The sequence below is a fragment of the Mesocricetus auratus genome, unplaced genomic scaffold, assembly GCF_017639785.1.
Source record: "Mesocricetus auratus isolate SY011 unplaced genomic scaffold, BCM_Maur_2.0 Super-Scaffold_15014, whole genome shotgun sequence".
Lineage (NCBI taxonomy): Eukaryota > Metazoa > Chordata > Mammalia > Rodentia > Cricetidae > Mesocricetus > Mesocricetus auratus.
The window spans coordinates 36,696,002-36,714,888 of record NW_024429186.1 but is presented as its reverse complement, the minus strand read 5'-3'; the positions used below and the strand labels follow the sequence as shown (position 1 = coordinate 36,714,888).

Sequence of the window (18,887 nt, the reverse complement as noted above, 5' to 3'; positions counted from 1 at the left end):
GAGTGACTCACAGACATAATCATAGAAATACTACATGGTCAAGTGCTACCATCACCCCCACATTATGGAGGAGGCTCCCGGGGCTCTGCTCTGCCAGGTCACGCAGCTAGCTGTGGTGACTGGCTGGAATGGTGAAGCAGGGATTAAAACCTGGGCATCTGGCTCTTACTAAACTGGAAGGCAGAGCCACCAAAAGGCCAGGGGAACAGTTCAAAAGGCTGGATTTCTTTTAGGAAAGAAACAGCAGCACCTTAACTCAAATGACAGCAGGGCAGCTGGTTAACTTCTTGTCATCCGGTCCCCTGATGGCCTGACTATTAAGTCAGTACTGAGTCCTCCCAGGCACATGTCTTCACAGAACCTGATACAGTCCTGTACTATCTAGTTCAGGCAAAACTTACGGAGAGGCAGTACACCAGGCTGCAAATGCCTCAGAGATCCCAGGGCTCAACTCCCACTCAGTGAAAGAAAAACCAAGAGCCACAGAGGTGGAAGCATTTTCTCAGGCTCGCTGTAATCCAGACACCACCTCCTCTGCCATTACTTCTGCTCTCCCAGAGGCCCAGAACCAAGCTGCCCCCTGTTAACGGTGCTTGGATCACGCACGGCACCAGCCTGGGACTGTATCTACAGAATGACTCTGCAGGTACAAATCCCGGGAGCTTCCTTCTCTCAGGGTGTAATGCAGGGCCTTGCTGGGGCCAGTCTAGAAGAACACAGGGGTACCCACATCACTGGCCAGCTTCTCGTAGTCTTCCATAAGCTGTTCATTCTCTTGATTGACGGCCAAAACTTTGCAGATTCGATTGGCTGCTGTTTCCGCCTGGCAACAAAATAGAAAAGTCATGACCAGTCTGCCCCAGCAACGGGGGCCCCTGGACACCTGTGTCAACAAGCCCCTTCCACCCTGCTACTCCATGTGGTTGGAAAGGAGCCCCTGAGGCTCTGAGTCACACTTCCCTGCCTTCTGCATCCCCCCTTTCCCAGCTCTGGACTAGGGTTGAATCCCATCATGCATGCTGGGAAGAAATTAACCAAGTAACTGAGGTGTTCAAAATCTCAAGCCAGGTGGAGAAAGGAAGGAATTCGTGCCCATCCTGGAATTCTAGGGACCACAACACTTGGGACCTCAGGCTGGATTTGACAGGATTTTGAAGAGACTTCAAGTCTGAAAGTGGGAGAAGGTACTGGTTGACAGGGAGGCCTCTTAGGTTTCCTCAAGAATCTCTGAAGGCTCCTAGTTCAAAGCCCTTTAGAGCTAAAGACTTGGAGGACAAGATATTAGGGCCCACCCAGCACAGGAGGGAAGTTCAGGAAACCCAGCACAGGTGCTGATGGCTTAGCTAAAATCACACCGTGCACCAAGCACTGGGCCAGGATAGACCGGACAGAGTCCTCAGCAGCCAGGAGAATGAAGAGGGATGGAATGGTAACCAGCCACAAGGCCTATCACCCCACAGAGACCCAGCCTCTGGGGTTGGTAAGGGTACTGTGTATCCTACATCAGCAGGGACCCTGTGTTTCCAAACCCACTCCACTTTGGTGATTTTGTTGTTAGGATCTCCCTATGTAGTCCTGAAACTCACACTTTTTGACCAGGCTGGCCTTGAACTCATAGAGATCTGGCCACCTCTGCCTCTCACGTGCTGAGTGTAAAGGTGTTCCCCATCACACCTGGCCCACAGGAGTGGTTGTGAACTTGGAGCTCTTTGGGGACCACAGGGTAGAAAGGAGACAGTTGAAGGTAGAGAAGATACATATGAACCCTGGGGTCCGGAAGACAGGGGTCCCACAGATGATAATGGATGCCTGGTTTAAGAAAGAGGAAGGCAAAACCTAAATCTGGTTGATGAAGAAAAGGAGTTTCTGTTACCACATAATGAGACCGAGTGCAAAGAACTCTTGAGAACTGGAAGGAATGACTATGATATAAGTCATGTTTTTTCCAAGAAGAGTTTTCCCAAGAGGAAATGCCAACCAAATCACATGCCTTGTGGGTGTGTGTGCTGGGACACATAGGGGATGGGACAGAACAAAACTATCCTAACGGTCTCTCAAGTGAAGAGTCAAGAGACTGTATCCTACAGCGTGGGTACCGAACAGCTAGGACTCCAAAAGAGAGCATGGGACTGGCCAGAGTGGGACCTAAGAAGTCCCTGGGTAGGGACTCTGGGTCCCAGCTCTCCGTCATCATCCCTGTCCTGGAGATGGCATGGCCTCTTCTTATACAGCTGCCCTGTTTGATTATCACCTTCTTGAGAACCATGGAGTAACTGTGGTCAATTTCCTGAGGCACTGAAGAAATGAGTGGCTTCCCAGGTGCCTAGCCCTAAGGGCAGGACCCAGAAGGAATGCAGACTAATAAGCACCAAGTCAGTATGTTCGATGAAGCTGGCTGGGGTGATGCTCACCTGCCTGGTGCTACCAAAACGACTTGCACCAAAGTCAAGGCAGGAGACCACAGACAACCGGGAGGTGGCGCAGCTGCAGGCTGGCCAGGAACTCAACAAATCTCCTGCCTGAGACCCCGGAGCACTGGGTTTATAGGTGTGCACCACCATGCTAGCTTGCCGCTATCATTTCTGATGTAAATGAATCCCAACTTCAGCTTGCTGTCCTCCAGAAGCATCCTGAAATCCTGGGCTCAACAGCCATAAACTTCTACTCGTTCGCCAAGTTGGTAGTCTGGGTGGGAGATGAGTTTGTACAACTTTACAGCTCAGCAGGCTGTAAAGCCTCGCCAAGCCAAAGAATCCTTTGGATGAAATCTGGGACTCCTGAGGGCTTTTTGCAAGGATCTATCTAACGCCTGACCTTTTCAGGCTAGCCTCAGGAGAGAGCCAGAGGGCTCCACTAGCATGCCCAAAGGGCCTGCCTTTGGGTAACACAGACCCACAGAATACAAGAGTGTGTTCTTTAAAACGGACACGCCTGTGATCACTCGTGGGTCCCCTGAGGGACAAAAGCCCTCTGACCTTTGAGAAGCAGGTTTTTGGAAAACAGAACTTCCTCCATTTCCTGCCACAGGCTACAACCTTGAACAAGCCTACCAGGGGCACAGGGGGCACATGCTCTCCGGTGGCTCCCTTATGAAGACAGGGCCAGTCACCACCAACCTCAACCAGAGGTGAGACACGCCAGGTTGGCTGGCCTTGCAAACCCCACTCACGGAGTGAAGGGAATCAGATTACAGATGGTCGGAGCAGTCCTGTGGCAGTCATGGTTTCTTGGCTTCCCCTCCCCAGAGCTACAAGAAGCCCGTGGCAGGGTGGGAGTTGAGGGGAAAGCAGCAGCAGCAGCAGCACAGTGCATAAGCGATGCTCCCTAGGACGCCGGAGTTCAGAAGCACCAAGGAGAGACTTGAGGCAGGGAGGAAAAAAATGGCCCTGGGAGAAAGTCAGAGATGGAAGCCACCCAGAAGAAAAGCCAGGTTGGGGTCCAGCTTTGTGTTTTCTACCATGGGAGGGAGGGGCAGTTCTAAAATCCATTCAAGAAGGAGACTGTCCATGCCTTTCTGAATGACAGACTGCAAGAGATAACACAAGTGGGCATAGGTGCCAATGGGCCGAGAATACACTCCAGAGAAAGGCCAGACGTGTATTCTCACCTTTGTGACCACTTTCAACTGTACTGTTAGTACAAACTTAATATACAGCAATTTTTTTTTTAACACAGGGTTTCTCTATGTAGCGCTAGCTGTCCTGGAGCTTGCTGTATAGACCAGATTGTCTTTGAACTCAAGAGATCCACCTACTACTCTGCCTCCTAAATGCTGGAATTAAAGGCATGCATCACTACACCAGACCACACAACATTATTAACATTTATTTAAAATGAGTTGTTATTCTTAAAGATGTAGCTATCTCTTGCCCAACTTCCAACCCGATAATCAGAGAACCAAGTCACCAGAGCCAGGTCTACCTACAGAGAGGCTGTCATCAATTAGAGTGACATCAAATACCCACACTAGGCAAAGTAACACACCAGAGCTCCACTACCCACAACCCACTGTTTATATGATTGCTACAAAGATCTCATCGTTGATGCTTTTAGTAAAAGTTCCCTGATCTAGCTAGAATTGCCCTTCCATCCTCCTAGTGACTGCCCACTAGGCTACCCGACTCCCCCAAGCCAGGCTTGCTAAGCCCAGCAGATCACGGTTTCTAGCCCCAAAATGCAGCTTCCCCAAGACAAGCAGGCTGGGGTGGGGTTGGGCATATATGTCTGTCCGTCCACCTGTGCCTTGATTGCTCCAGAACTCCCCGTTCCATAGTGACCTGGCAATGCTGACTTTCTCTGCTCTCATACCTCAGCTTCTGCCTTATCACCACTGTTAATAGTAACTCCTTAGTGACAGCCTCTTCGCCCTTCCTGAGTGGTACTTGGGGGCACCCTAAACCCACCCTAGACCTCCAAGCTCCAAGCTACTGCTCAAAGGCAGCCTGCAGCCCCACAGCTGTCTCCTCTGGACAGAGCTGCAGCAGAGCAAGCCCTGCTGATGGCTTCCTCCTTGTCATCACGCTTTTCCACACAGGTGCAGCTTCTGTGGATTGGAATCCATTTTCTCCCTTAGAAGGTTTACACTATTGGACCGATGATTGATGGACAGGTGGATGGATGCAGACAGTTCCACCTGGCTCTAAACATCCAGAAACACCAGCATCAGATTCCGACCTCCAAAGTGCCAGCTGCATACACAAAAGCCTTGATGCCCTCCATCTATTCTAAACCCGTGTAGGGGAACGAAAGCCAAGGAGGCAGAATCCAAACCAGCCTGCCAAACAGAAACTGGTCCCTCACCCAATGAGGACAGTCCCTCACCAGCTGTGTCCATCGTATGCTTGCATGTAAATGTACACAGGTATTCGCACTTGTCTATTAACTGGGACCTTTCCACTCCTATTATCTATGGCTGGCCAGAGAAAGGCGTGGAGAGGAGGGTGGGCCATGGATACGGCTCGGCTCTGGAAGATGTTTCCCATGGACACCAGCCAACAGACAAGAGTGTGAGACTCACAGAGACTCGTCTCCTCAACCCCCACACCCAACCAGAGGTACACATCCTTCTGGGGCTGATCAGAGGCTGCGGAAGTGCTGGGGACAGCTCTGGATCGAGCAGGACACCCCACACCCCACCATGCCGTCTATGTTCCTATCCTGGGATATGGACAAAAGCATGAAATGGTTGCAACAGGGACGAGAAAAAGGGAAGGGAGCACAGGGGAGGGAGGATTTTAGAGGGAGAGCCACACAAGTCCCACATTCTCCCCACCACACACGGGATGCATACACATCACATGTCTTCCATGCCATGCATGTATGCATGCACATGCTTGAGTGTACACACACACACACACACACACACACACACACACACACACACACACACACACATACATCCCGGGCATTATCATCAGCCAGGCCACAGAGAAGGAGTCAAAGACAGGCAAGGGCAGAGTCAGCAGGCATGAAGCCAGGGCAGAATCCCTAAAGGCAAAGGGCATGAAAAGGAGGACCAGTTGGACAGAGGGGAGAGGTTGCCTCAGCCAGCCTGGCCAGTGCACTCTATGTGCTTAGTAGGCTGAGCACAAATGCCCAACCAAGGCAAGCAGAGAAGCTGCCCATACCCTGGCTGAGAGGTAGGGGACAGGATTCAGGAGAGCAGTGGGGGGCGGCCAGATGAAGAGGAGGAGTCAGGAGGCCAGCAGGAGGGGCTGGGAAGTCAGAGGCTGGCCACCATTGAGAAAGGCAGGTCTGGAGCACCCATTCAGTGGGTACCAGGGTTGCTGCCATTGTCTTTGGGCAATTTTTTAAAGGTGCCTTTCCCTGAAGGTATTTCTATTTAAAAAAAAGTCATATCACACTGATTTGGTTAGAAGACATTTTACTGCTCGGCAATAAAATGCTTACGTAGCAAGCCACAAAGTCCTGGGTTCAACCCCCAGCACCACCACAAAAACAGAAACAAAAAAGAGAGAGAAGAGAGAAAAGAAAAAGACAGCTTTGCTGCTATCTGCAGGGTAATTTTAGTAGCTAATGATCAAATCTCCACAGTCTAAGGCACACAAGTGGCATTCTTAGGTAATTTACAACTATCCATGAAAGGCCCGGCTGGCATGCAGGACTCTGGCCTGGACTTCAGGGAGAAGGCAGAAGACTTCTCCCAGCCCTGGTTCCTGCCTGGATTTGAGATGATGGCTTGCTCGGGCAGGAAGAAGGGAGGGTCAGAGTTGAAAGGGATTCTGGGTATTTGGGGAGTGGCTTAGGATCCAGGCTCTGACAACTTGGCTGTCTTCCCCTCTGGGGTCCACTATACCCAGTGCTCACAGAGACACAAAGGAAGGCCACCTAGAAGCTGGGCTTCTCTGGCATCTGCAAGTGTGCTTGCCAGGGCTCCGAGAGCGTCCTGTCCCCCGTGGGGATGGGTGCGTTAGCTAACCCTCTCTCGTTCAGGGACTGCTGCTGGTGTCCAGCGAGGAGGACAAGACGGGCCAATGGGCGGCAGGGAGAGTGGGCGAGGCCAAGGGCGAGCTCACCTTCTGCGCACCGAGAAGGCGTGGCAGTGACATGAAACATTAGGTCACATGGCCTTCCCTCCAGCCTTAGCGTGCCTACACATCTGCACAGAGAAGGAGAAGAGGTTGAGAGGAGAAAGTGGAACAGCGCGGAGCAAACCCGAACAGTGGACAGAGAGAGCACGAGACGGGGGATGGGCAGGAGAGGAGAGGGCCAAAGGGACGTGAGCAGAGAGGGGCATGAGCGGGGGGGGGCGAGCTTCTACCATGCACTTCCAATAGGTCACTCAGAGGCCATGAGGAACACGTGGTGGGCCAAAGGCCCAAAGCCATGAAGGTTTCTGCGGTCACAGCCATGTGCTGCTTCTGGGAGGGACATCTGTTGCCCCAGCTAAGCCTGGTAGCCGGCAACAACTCACCAGCCTTCCAGTGCCCGCAGTATGAACTGGGCCCTGGTGTATTACAGAACATTCAACCTGGCTTTACCCTCTGCCTCCCAGAGCAATCTGGGCCAGGATACCAGAAGGGGCTCACTGCCACCAATGTCCTTGCCTCTCTTCCTACATGTCATGCTTATGTGTAGGAACACGGTGTGCAGTGTCCACTGGGGGTCCCAGTGCTTAAGGGCTGAAGACAGACTTGTTAAATCCTGCCTGAGTACAAGGATGAGGGTGTTAGGACACCTTTGCAAAATGGGTAAGTGAAGACAGGAAGTGCACCGCAGCCCCACAGAGACCCTGGCTGTAGCTCCCGCAGAGAAGGGACGGTAGCTAACTGTCGCCTGCAGCCAGGACCCACTATGTCCCATGCCCAGCCCTTCTGCCTGGGCCACACCGCTGCTTCCAGAGATTAGTGCTTGCTAATTGATCTTGGTCCCAAGACATGGTGAGAGACAGCAGGGTGAAAAAGAGGCAAACCGGACCTCTTCATAAACACAGCTAACTGTCCACGAGACCCGAGCCAGGCCTTCCAGGCTCCTGCACTGGGACGTGGAGGGACGGAAGGAGGGAGGGGCAGGAGGGCGTGGCTGGGATCTGGCATGAGGTGTGCTGGGCATAGGAGGAGCAGGGGTCCCAGGTACCTTCTGGGCTCCAGAGAAGGCATGGTAGAAGCTAGACACGTAAGTCATAATGGCTTTCTCATCCGGCCGGGCAGTTCCGACGATGTCTGTAGGGAGAGAGGGCTGTAGTTAAAGCTACTTACTGAACACACAGAGCATCTCACAAGGAGATGCAGAAGCCTGCAGACTGTGAGGTCACCTTGCCAAAAGGTCCATCCTGCACTAGCCAGCCTTCAGAGTCAACGTCCACTACCACTAACAGGAACATGGGACACAGAGGAAAGGAGGGTAAGGTGATACCCCAGGGGACAAGCAAAGTAGCTCTCCTCCAACCACAAGGTCAGCAGCATCAATTAAAAGGGTTGAAGGAAGGAGGGAAGGGTTGAAGATGGAAATGACATACAGAACTCACTAACCAAACACATTCATGGATACAGCCAACCCAAGGACTAAAGACAACCCACTGTCAATGGCAATTTTAAACTAGAGGACTCTGGATGTGAAACTGTCTGTGGAAAGTACTTTGATTACATACAAGAATACCTATCTTTTTTTTTTCTCCTTCTGGTTTTTTTTTATAGAATATATATATATAATTTATTACTGTGATTTTTTAAAGATTTATTTATTACATATACACCAGATCGAATTGTAGATGGTTGTGAGCCACCATGTGGTTGCTGGGAATTGAACTCAAGACCTCTGGAAGAGCAGTCAGTGCTCTTAACCTCTGAGCCATCTCTCCAGCCCCTCCTTCTGGTTTTTTAAGATGAGGTTTCTCTACATAGCCCTGGCTGTCCTGGAACTCACTCTATAGACCAGGCTGGCCTCAAATTCAGATATCCGCTTGCCTCTGCCTCCCAAGTGCTGGGATTAAAGGTGTGTGCCACCACTGCCTGGCTAATATCCATATCTTTAAGGCACATACTTGAAAGTAGGTAGCAGTGACTGAGATTTGATTCAACTCAGTCCAACAAAGGCAGCGAAAGGACAAAGAAGAAAAATAAGGAGTGATGGACTATCAATAATGGTGGGCATTACACCATCTCTTACTTCTGGGCATGTTTGGAACATTCCTGATAACATTTTCAAATATAAAATCCCACTGGTGGGGTTGCCAGGAGCACAGGGCTTGGGCCAATCTTAGACACCTCCCCACCCAACTCCAGCACCCACCCTAGACTCTCCTCATCTCCTTGACATGGAGCTGAGACACTGTAAAATGGTACATGGTCATCAGGGTTGAGGACAGCCCAAGGGACAGTATCCATGGTCCCCACTTCTTTCAAGGACAAGGGCAGAGGAGGAAGGCCTACCCTCCCTTCTCCAAGAAGCTCGCCCTATGCTGCCTGCATGCTGCCAGCTACAGTGCCTCGTCCTCTGAAGCACACAGAAGCCCTGCAAGTGATCCCAGCTCTTCAAGCTCCAGTAAACAGCCCGTCCCCTCCCCGTCTCAGCTGCTGGGGGGCAGTGGGGAGACCTCACCTTCGGCATCCAGCATCTTAGGGATATCCAAGAACTTCTCTGCCACATCAAAGGCGGTGTTCAGGTTTGTGAGTGGGTCGTCCTAAGGGAGAAAAGGACCACGTGATCACACAGAGAGTCACACATCATAGCCTGTCTCAGCTGGGAGGGATACGGGTAGGAGGGCGACTACTTTCCACCAGCTCTCCCAAGTTTCTGAGTAAGCAAGGCTGGCCTCAAGACCAGGGGCCACTACCTGGAGGCGTAAAACATTCTTTTTCCACCTCAAGCTTCAGCATGTCGGGGAAATGGGGTGAAAAACTTTGGCCTCACGCTAGAGTTGGGGTAGGAAAGAAATGCTAAGAAACAACAATGGCAGCAGGGAGCCATCAGTCCTGGCAAGACCCATGGGTAATGAATCAGACATAGTTTCCCTCATCCAAACTCAATAACTGGGCTGAGTGCTCTTCATGCTGGAAATTCAGCTGCAAGTTGAAGCCGGGCCCCTCTGCTTTCCCAAGTGTTAGGTTCATGACTTTTTGATAATTCGAGTGGTTGCTATCCTCTCCAAAGAGCTAACTGGGGAGAGCGGTGTGCAAGGCTGGGGAGTCTGGGACTCCTGAACCCCGGAGTGTCCTTCAGACATGGAGTTAATGTAAAGCGGTGCAGCTGCGAGCCTCCTTAGACCAGCACGCAGCATGCCAGCCTCATAAAACCATGCAGCTGCCATGGAGGAGGGCACGGAGGGCCCTCGAAAAATTAAACTCCTGCACCCGAGGCTTGGGGATCCCTGTGAAAGAGGGGCCAGAAAGACTGTAAGAGCCAGAGAGTTTGCTGTGACACTGTCTCCTACAAATGCCAGAAGCTATTACCAAGAAGTCGCACTACCAAGGCTGCCTACACATGGCCCAGACAAAGATGACATGGAAAGACAAGCTAAGGGAGAAGGGGGAAAGCCTCCACCTAGACCAAGAACCACAGGCAACTAAGGAATGCTGAGAGCTGGAGAGATGGTCTCCCCCAGGGAAGAGCACGCCAAGTGGTTATCTAATAACAAGTGGTCAGCTCTGAAGACATATACCTACAGGTAACATCACATAGAGCAAGCAGTTTATACTTATGTATTTAGGAAGACACACACACACATACACACATACACACATACACACACACACACACACACACACAAAGAAAAAGAGACCACAATTTGAAAGAGTAACAGGGAGGGGGAGGGGGTGGTTCATTGGAGGGTCTGCAGGGAGGAAGAGGAAAACGATGCAATTATATTATAATCTCAAAAAATTTAAACACAGAATTCCCATTCAGTCCAGTGGCTCACAGGATTCTGAGAGACAACCAACGAATTGCAAACGTGGTCTCAGGGATTTGTATGTTGGTGGTCACAGTAGCCTTGCCCCCAAGTCAGAAGTGGATGTCAGGAGCTCACCAATGGGCAAGTGAAATGCGGATTTTCCGCTGAGCTGAGCTGGCAGGGACTCTCTTGTCCCTTAGAGGTTAGCTTGGGAACAGCGACTCCAGCTCTAGACACAGGGCCAGGCCTCAGACTCCTCTCTGTCAGCAGATGGGCCCTTTCGGGGAAGCAGAGGGTGGGAATCTGCTCTTTTCTTCCTTGAAAATCTTGGTTTTTGCTTTGTTTTGGCAGTGTGCTCATCTATCTACACCCTAAAAAAAGTTGCCAGGGCAAGAACATCAGGGCTTTCTTGGTTCCTGGTTAACAAGACGCTCTGGGGCACGGATGTGACTGTGGAGGGTGGGAGGCTAGACTGGACACTGCCTGGGGGAAGGGGAGAAACAGGCTTGAATTCCTAACGATCCCTAGCCAAGAGGCCTATACACCGGCAGGCTCCCTTTCCATTCCATTCTAGATCACTGTGTGATGGGAGATGCCATTCTGTAAATCTTTCTCTTATTGGTTGTTGAATAAAGCACTGTTGGCCAATAAGGAAGCAAGATAGGTGGGACTAGGAGTTGAGGAGGATTCTGGGAGAGAGAAACACAGGGAGCCACGATGTAGCCGCCACAGGGGTAAGAGGTCCGGACCCTTTCTCCGGTAAGAGAAATACTTAGATTAACAATTATGGAGTAAATACTTAAGTCAGAGCTAGCCAGTAAGAAACCATGCAAACTGCCAACAGCTTCATAAGTAATATAGCCTCCTGTGTGTTCATTTGTGACAGATGCGGTTCTGGAACCAGGCTGGCGGGAAGGCTTCTGACTGGGAGGACCGCAGGGCACTGGCTTCATGGCAGGAAAGAATGGTTCAGGGCAGGCCTCAACCAAGGCCTAGAACAGTCTGGACACCTAACAACCACCATGAGCTTACAAAAGGCCTAACTCCTCACCCCCTCGACATACACGTCTCACTCAAGAAAATCACCAAGTAAACTGATAACGTACAAATGAAGGTGACATAACGGTACACAACCTCAGTCCCAGGCTGAGGCAGGAGGATCGCTTGAGTCCAGGAGTCGGAGACCAGCCTGAGCAATACAGTGAAATCCAATACCACCTCAAGAGCATAAACAAAACTCAGGAAAGCAAACCCACAGTGCCTGCCTACAACTATAAAGTAGGCGAGGGACGCTGGGACAAAATGTCTCTCAGGGTACATCATTAATAAGTGCTCTCACCTCCTGAAACCAGATATAATGTAAAGGAGAAATGTCTCTCAGGATACATCATTAATAAGTACTCTCACCTCCTGAAACCAGATATAATGTAAAGGAGAAATGTCTCTCAGGGTACATCATTAATAAGTGCTCTCACCTCCTGAAACCAGATATAATGTAAAGGAGAAATGTCTCTCAGGGTACATCATTAATAAGTGCTCTCACCTCCTGAAACCAGATATAATGTAAAGGAGAAATGTCTCTCAGGGTACATCATTAATAAGTGCTCTCACCTCCTGAAACCAGATATAATGTAAAGGAGAAATGTCTCTCAGGGTACATCATTAATAAGTGCTCTCACCTCCTGAAACCAGATATAATGTAAAGGAGAAATGTCTCTCAGGGTACATCATTAATAAGTGCTCTCACCTCCTGAAACCAGATATAATGTAAAGGAGAAATGTCTCTCAGGATACATCATTAATAAGTGCTCTCACCTCCTGAAACCAGATATAATGTAAAGGAGAAATGTCTCTCAGGATACATCATTAATAAGTGCTCTCACCTCCTGAAACCAGATATAATGTAAAGGAGAAATGTCTCTCAGGGTACATCATTAATAAGTGCTCTCACCTCCTGAAACCAGATATAATGTAAAGGAGAAATGTCTCTCAGGATACATCATTAATAAGTGCTCTCACCTCCTGAAACCAGATATAATGTAAAGGAGAAATGTCTCTCAGGATACATCATTAATAAGTGCTCTCACCTCCTGAAACCAGATATAATGTAAAGGAGAAATGTCTCTCAGGATACATCATTAATAAGTGCTCTCACCTCCTGAAACCAGATATAATGTAAAGGAGAAATGTCTCTCAGGATACATCATTAATAAGTGCTCTCACCTCCTGAAACCAGATATAATGTAAAGGAGAAATGTCTCTCAGGATACATCATTAATAAGTACTCTCACCTCCTGAAACCAGATATAATGTAAAGGAGAAATGTCTCTCAGGATACATCATTAATAAGTGCTCTCACCTCCTGAAACCAGATATAATGTAAAGGAGAAATGTCTCTCAGGATACATCATTAATAAGTACTCTCACCTCCTGAAACCAGATATAATGTAAAGGAGAAATGTCTCTCAGGGTACATCATTAATAAGTGCTCTCACCTCCTGAAACCAGATATAATGTAAAGGAGAAATGTCTCTCAGGGTACATCATTAATAAGTGCTCTCACCACCTGAAACCAGATATAATGTAAAGGAGAAATGTCTCTCAGGGTACATCATTAATAAGTGCTCTCACCTCCTGAAACCAGATATAATGTAAAGGAGAAATGTCTCTCAGGGTACATCATTAATAAGTGCTCTCACCTCCTGAAACCAGATATAATGTAAAGGAGAAATGTCTCTCAGGGTACATCATTAATAAGTGCTCTCACCTCCTGAAACCAGATATAATGTAAAGGAGAAATGTCTCTCAGGGTACATCATTAATAAGTGCTCTCACCTCCTGAAACCAGATATAATGTAAAGGAGAAATGTCTCTCAGGGTACATCATTAATAAGTGCTCTCACCTCCTGAAACCAGATATAATGTAAAGGAGAAATGTCTCTCAGGGTACATCATTAATAAGTGCTCTCACCTCCTGAAACCAGATATAATGTAAAGGAGAAATGTCTCTCAGGATACATCATTAATAAGTGCTCTCACCTCCTGAAACCAGATATAATGTAAAGGAGAAATGTCTCTCAGGATACATCATTAATAAGTGCTCTCACCTCCTGAAACCAGATATAATGTAAAGGAGAAATGTCTCTCAGGGTACATCATTAATAAGTGCTCTCACCTCCTGAAACCAGATATAATGTAAAGGAGAAATGTCTCTCAGGGTACATCATTAATAAGTGCTCTCACCTCCTGAAACCAGATATAATGTAAAGGAGAAATGTCTCTCAGGATACATCATTAATAAGTACTCTCACCTCCTGAAACCAGATATAATGTAAAGGAGAAATGTCTCTCAGGGTACATCATTAATAAGTACTCTCACCTCCTGAAACCAGATATAATGTAAAGGAGAAATGTCTCTCAGGATACATCATTAATAAGTGCTCTCACCTCCTGAAACCAGATATAATGTAAAGGAGAAATGTCTCTCAGGATACATCATTAATAAGTACTCTCACCTCCTGAAACCAGATATAATGTAAAGGAGAAATGTCTCTCAGGATACATCATTAATAAGTGCTCTCACCTCCTGAAACCAGATATAATGTAAAGGAGAAATGTCTCTCAGGATACATCATTAATAAGTACTCTCACCTCCTGAAACCAGATATAATGTAAAGGAGAAATGTCTCTCAGGATACATCATTAATAAGTGCTCTCACCTCCTGAAACCAGATATAATGTAAAGGAGAAATGTCTCTCAGGATACATCATTAATAAGTACTCTCACCTCCTGAAACCAGATATAATGTAAAGGAGAAATGTCTCTCAGGATACATCATTAATAAGTGCTCTCACCTCCTGAAACCAGATATAATGTAAAGGAGAAATGTCTCTCAGGATACATCATTAATAAGTACTCTCACCTCCTGAAACCAGATATAATGTAAAGGAGAAATGTCACTCAGCATACCATCACCCAAACACTGTGCCTCAGGTCTGGTAGTTTTCTTGGTGGGCTGTGTATGTACACAGGGATCTCTGATATGCATACTGGGTAATGAACAGAAAAGGCTTTTTTTCTGCTTGCTTCCAGATGGGGCTCAGTCTGGCTGGTCCAGAAGGTCAACACCTTTCAGGCTGGGCATTGGGCTCTTAGCAGGGTCCTGTCCTGTCCTCCCTCAATTTGTCTCCATTCAAGAGAAAATGGCGTGAGATCAGGTGAGCACACGTACCTTCCGCAGCTTCCCGTAGTCAATCAACTCAGGCCTGTGTCGGTGGATCAAGGCACAGAAACCAAGGCCATCCTTCCAACTGTCCAGAGAGAGAAAGAGCAGGTCAGGTGGGTCACTTCTGATGTTCAGTATGCAACCCTCTGGAGCAGGATTTAGAAGATAAGAGAGGAAGGGAGACTTCTGCCTGCACATTCCCAGGTATTGAGGTCAGGCTTTTTTGAGTGGTTCTCAGTAGAGATGAACCTACCACATCCATCCTCCCCTTGCTAAGGCCCAGGGCCTTAGCCCATTGGTCTGGAACCCTGGGCTGGGCTTCCTGACATGATTGTTGAGGAGGTCTTGCCAGTATCATAAGCATGAGCAAAGGTGTTCTAGGCAGCAGTCAGGCCCAAGATGTGACGGGGAGGGAGGACAGATTCAAAGAGAAAGCACGCTTCCCCAGAAGCCCCGCCACCCTTGACTCTTCCAACCTGAGGAGGCTGGCTGGCCTCTGTGGGAGCCACGGGCTCCAGCACTCACCTGATATGGAAGTTCTGGATGTTGACATTTTTATACGGGGCTGTCTTCCTCTGACACCACAGCAGCAACCCTTCTTTAGCTGATGTCTCTGTGAAGAAGGAGAGGGGAAGGAAGGGGTCAGTGGGCTGACCCAGGGGAGGGAGAATATTCCGCCTAAGAGGTCCTACAGGGGCCTCAAGACCCCAACTCTGCTGCTACAAGGAAGAAAGAAGTCCAGACCATCGTATCTATTTGTTTGGCAAAGTTGAAAAAGTTATTTAAGAAACAGAAAAGAGGGGCTGGAGAGAGTAGTGGCTGGTCCTGAGTTCAATTCCCAGCAACCACATGGTGGCTCACAACCATCTGTAATGAGATCTGGTGCCCTCTTCTGGACTGCAGGCATACATGCAGAGCACCCATACATAAAATATAACTAAATAAAATTTAAAAAAATAGAAAATCAAGACACTCAACCATAGGCTAATAGACCAGACAGCAGCAGTTTGCCAGGGTAACTTCCCAACTCCCTTTTATTCAAGAAGTGACAGAGATACATGGTAACACAGCAGCTGATTGCTGCCTCAGGACAGCTGGAAGAGCCTATAGAATTTACATGATCAGAAGTCCCTTGGCAGGGGAACATGGAGGAACAAGAAGGAAGGATTCCTGTGCAGGTTCATCCGAAATCAGGCTTCTTCCTATTTACCGAACTGATTTGGCTTTGGTGCCCGGTCACTCTCTGTGGAGCAGGTGGTTTAAAGTAAGCCCGGTGTCTGAGGGGCTGGGGAACGTCCAAAGTTGCAGACTGCACTGCCGCTGTGTGTTCAGACCTGCGAACTGCAGGTGGTGGCATTTGATGACGAACCTGCCTGATCTCATGAGACTCCTAACTCACAGAATGGACTTTAAAACAATACTACAGCAGCTCTACAGCGATCGGCACAGGGAAGCCATGTGTAGTGGTGTATTCCTTTAATCCCAGCACTCTGGAGGCTGAGGCAGGCCGATCTCTGGGGGTTCAAAGCCAGCCCGGTCTACATAGCAGGTTCCAGGCCAGCCAGAGGTACACAGTGAAATCCTGTCTCAAAAATAAATAAGTAAACAGATAATGTATAAGTAGCCTGGCCTGGGGCTGGAGAGATGACTCAGCCGTTGAGAGCACTTAAGAGATCTTGCGGAGGTCCCTGGTTTGGTTCCTAGGGCCCATGTTAGACTAGCTCACAATCTCCTGTAACACCACATCCAGGAGCCAATGTCTCTGGCATCCGAGGGCACCAGCACTCACCTGTGCGCAACCACAGATAGACACATATGCAAATACACAATTAAAAATACATCTTCATGGGACTGGAGAGACGGCTCAGTGGTTAAAAGTACTTGTTGCTCCTCCCAGAGGACTCAAGTTCAGCTCCCAGCACTCACATTGGGAAGCTCACAACTGTAATTCTAGTCTCAGAAGATCAGACGCCCTTTTCTGGACTCTGGGACACCACGAGGCACACACACAGTACTCAGGCAAAGACACCCATACACATAAAATATATGCATATTTAAGTGTGTTTTATCTCAGTCAAACTGTTTAAGAAGGTGGGTTTCGCATGAATATATCATGTACACAACAAACCACAAACAGGGAATGATAAGAGCGCCATATCAGACACAACACTCAGAAATGGCTGGAGTAAGCAATGAAGTACAAAGGGATTACTGTCACATACCAGGGCAGCCTGTGCAGATCTGGAAATGGCCACCAGGGGGTGCTATGAGAGCAGTGGTGGACATGAGGCCCCCTTCTCACTTTATGATTAATCCTTTCCCACTAAGGGTTCAGTGAGGCTTTAAGACACTCACCCACAGCAGCGTTGGCCTTCTGGAAAGGAGGAATGCTGCAGGGTGAATATATTTTGTGGGGAGACTTATTTGAAACCGTGGTCATTGCCCCAGGTCAGGGAGTTCTGGATGAGCTCAGAGAGGAAGACTAGATGGACAATTAAGGGGAGAGGGGAAATCTCTAGAAGGAATAGCACACAGCAGAGACGCACCTTCCACGGAGATGTCCTGGATGGCAAAGCGCAGGATGATGGTCCAGATCATGCCCAGGGTCATCTTCACATTCCCGTCTACAATCTCTGTAGGAAGTGTCAGGGCATGTTAGGTGGGTCATAGCAGACAGACACACATTCTCAACGTTCCCCTGTCACCTCCGGTGCCACTCAGAAACCTAACGTCACACATCCCACTCCCAGAAGGGGAAAAGAGGTATTGGTTTATTGTTTGTTTGTTTGTGCTGGAGAATGAACCCACACATCTCGAACAGAGTTCACAGTGTCTAGTCCACGCCCACTCCACATAAGAAGTTTGTGAGTTATTAGGGAGAGACCAGAACAGATAGATGCCAGGGGGAAGCCGTTCTGGGCATCTCGGAAGGGTGGGTTCATCAGAAAAGGATGCTCTACCTGAGGCAGAGTCACCCGGTCTGACAGACAGGAGGGGACAGATTTCTAAGCTCTCACAGAGGTCCTAAGTGGGGGATGAATGACCTGGGGGTCTGCGGCTAATCACAGCTCTTAAAATAGCCAGGGTGAACAACAGAAAGTCACACGCATCCATTTTAAGAGTTGCCATCTTAACCAGCCCTCTGATTGGTCAACCTCAAAATGCCCAAGTATTAAAATAGATTTTTGTTTAAAAAACCCATTAAAGACAACAGCTCAATCTGCTATATTTAGTCCTCACATTTTTTCAGACCTTATATGCTAGAATTCTATTAGTTTCCCTCCTTTTTTCTTTCTCTTTATGAGAGAGAGAGAGAGAGAGAGAGAGAGAGAGAGAGAGAGTGAGTGTGTATAAAGCCTAGAAACAAAGAAATAAATATATAAATCAGGGCTAGAGAGATGGCTCAGGAGTTAGAGCAGTGGGTCCCAGGTTCGATTCCCATCACCCACACACAGCAGCTCACAACCGCCTGTAATTCCAGTTCCAGTGGATCCAACACTCTCTTCTGGCCTCCACAGCACGTGACACACAGATATACATCCAGGCGAGTGCATACAAAATAAAAGCAAGCAAAAGTCCTCTTCATCAGGCTCTGGGGCTGATTAGTTGGTTATTAATTAATTACTGGGGAGGAGAAAAGCAACTTCCCTTGAGGACTCGTATCCCCGAGGAATAGATAAAATACACGGTAAACAAGTAAACAGATGTAAATCAGCCTGAGGGCAGAGCTCTCTTGGTCTTCCGTGGGCTGGAAGGTGAGGTTCAGCTGCAGCGCCATAACCCTCACGAGGGTGCGGCACCATGGCAAGACACCCTCAGGGAAGAGCAAGGTACCCCAGGCACCCACTCCCCCCTGCAATACTACTGCACAGGTGTGCTGGGCAAAGGAACACCAGTGCTCAGGAGACGTGACCTGACTCTTCCTGCTAAGAGTCACAGATCGCAATGGGCCCCGGGTCAGGGTTAAGAGTCACCCAGAGCCTTGGCGTCAGGCAACTGTTTCCCTGATCAGCATGTTCAGCCAGAACTTAATGCTGCAGGGGGAGGCATTAAAGTCAGTCAGGGAAAGCTGGGATGGGAGAGGGCCATGTCCTCGGGCTGACGGGCGGATCCTCCTGCCTCCACCTCCTCCAAAACTCTGGGATTACAGGTGTGTGCGGTTACCAAGCCCCACCTCATAATGGCTTGCTTTTTAGAAGATGTGTTTTCATCTATAACCTCCAATATTTTAACATCCCTAATGCTGAAAAAGATTAAATTGATAGGCACAGACTCGCAGCTCTCACAGGTAAACAGAAGAGACAGGAACA

The 18,887-nt window shown here is 48.6% G+C and overlaps 1 protein-coding gene across 3 annotated transcripts in view; it reads right to left on the bottom strand.

The window, feature by feature from the left end:
* Actn1 (actinin alpha 1) overlaps positions 1 to 18,887 on the bottom strand; it is a 91,311-nt gene that overhangs the window by 16,117 nt on the left and 56,307 nt on the right. For all 3 annotated transcript variants that reach the window (XM_040742831.1, XM_040742833.1, XM_040742832.1), the window contains exons 4-9: positions 17,124 to 17,210; positions 15,103 to 15,190; positions 14,584 to 14,662; positions 9,061 to 9,142; positions 7,597 to 7,682; positions 731 to 823 (exon numbers count right to left, since the gene is read on the bottom strand). In XM_040742831.1, coding sequence (XP_040598765.1) covers positions 731 to 823; positions 7,597 to 7,682; positions 9,061 to 9,142; positions 14,584 to 14,662; positions 15,103 to 15,190; positions 17,124 to 17,210 — 515 coding nt within the window. The remainder of the gene's footprint in view (positions 1 to 730; positions 824 to 7,596; positions 7,683 to 9,060; positions 9,143 to 14,583; positions 14,663 to 15,102; positions 15,191 to 17,123; positions 17,211 to 18,887) is intronic.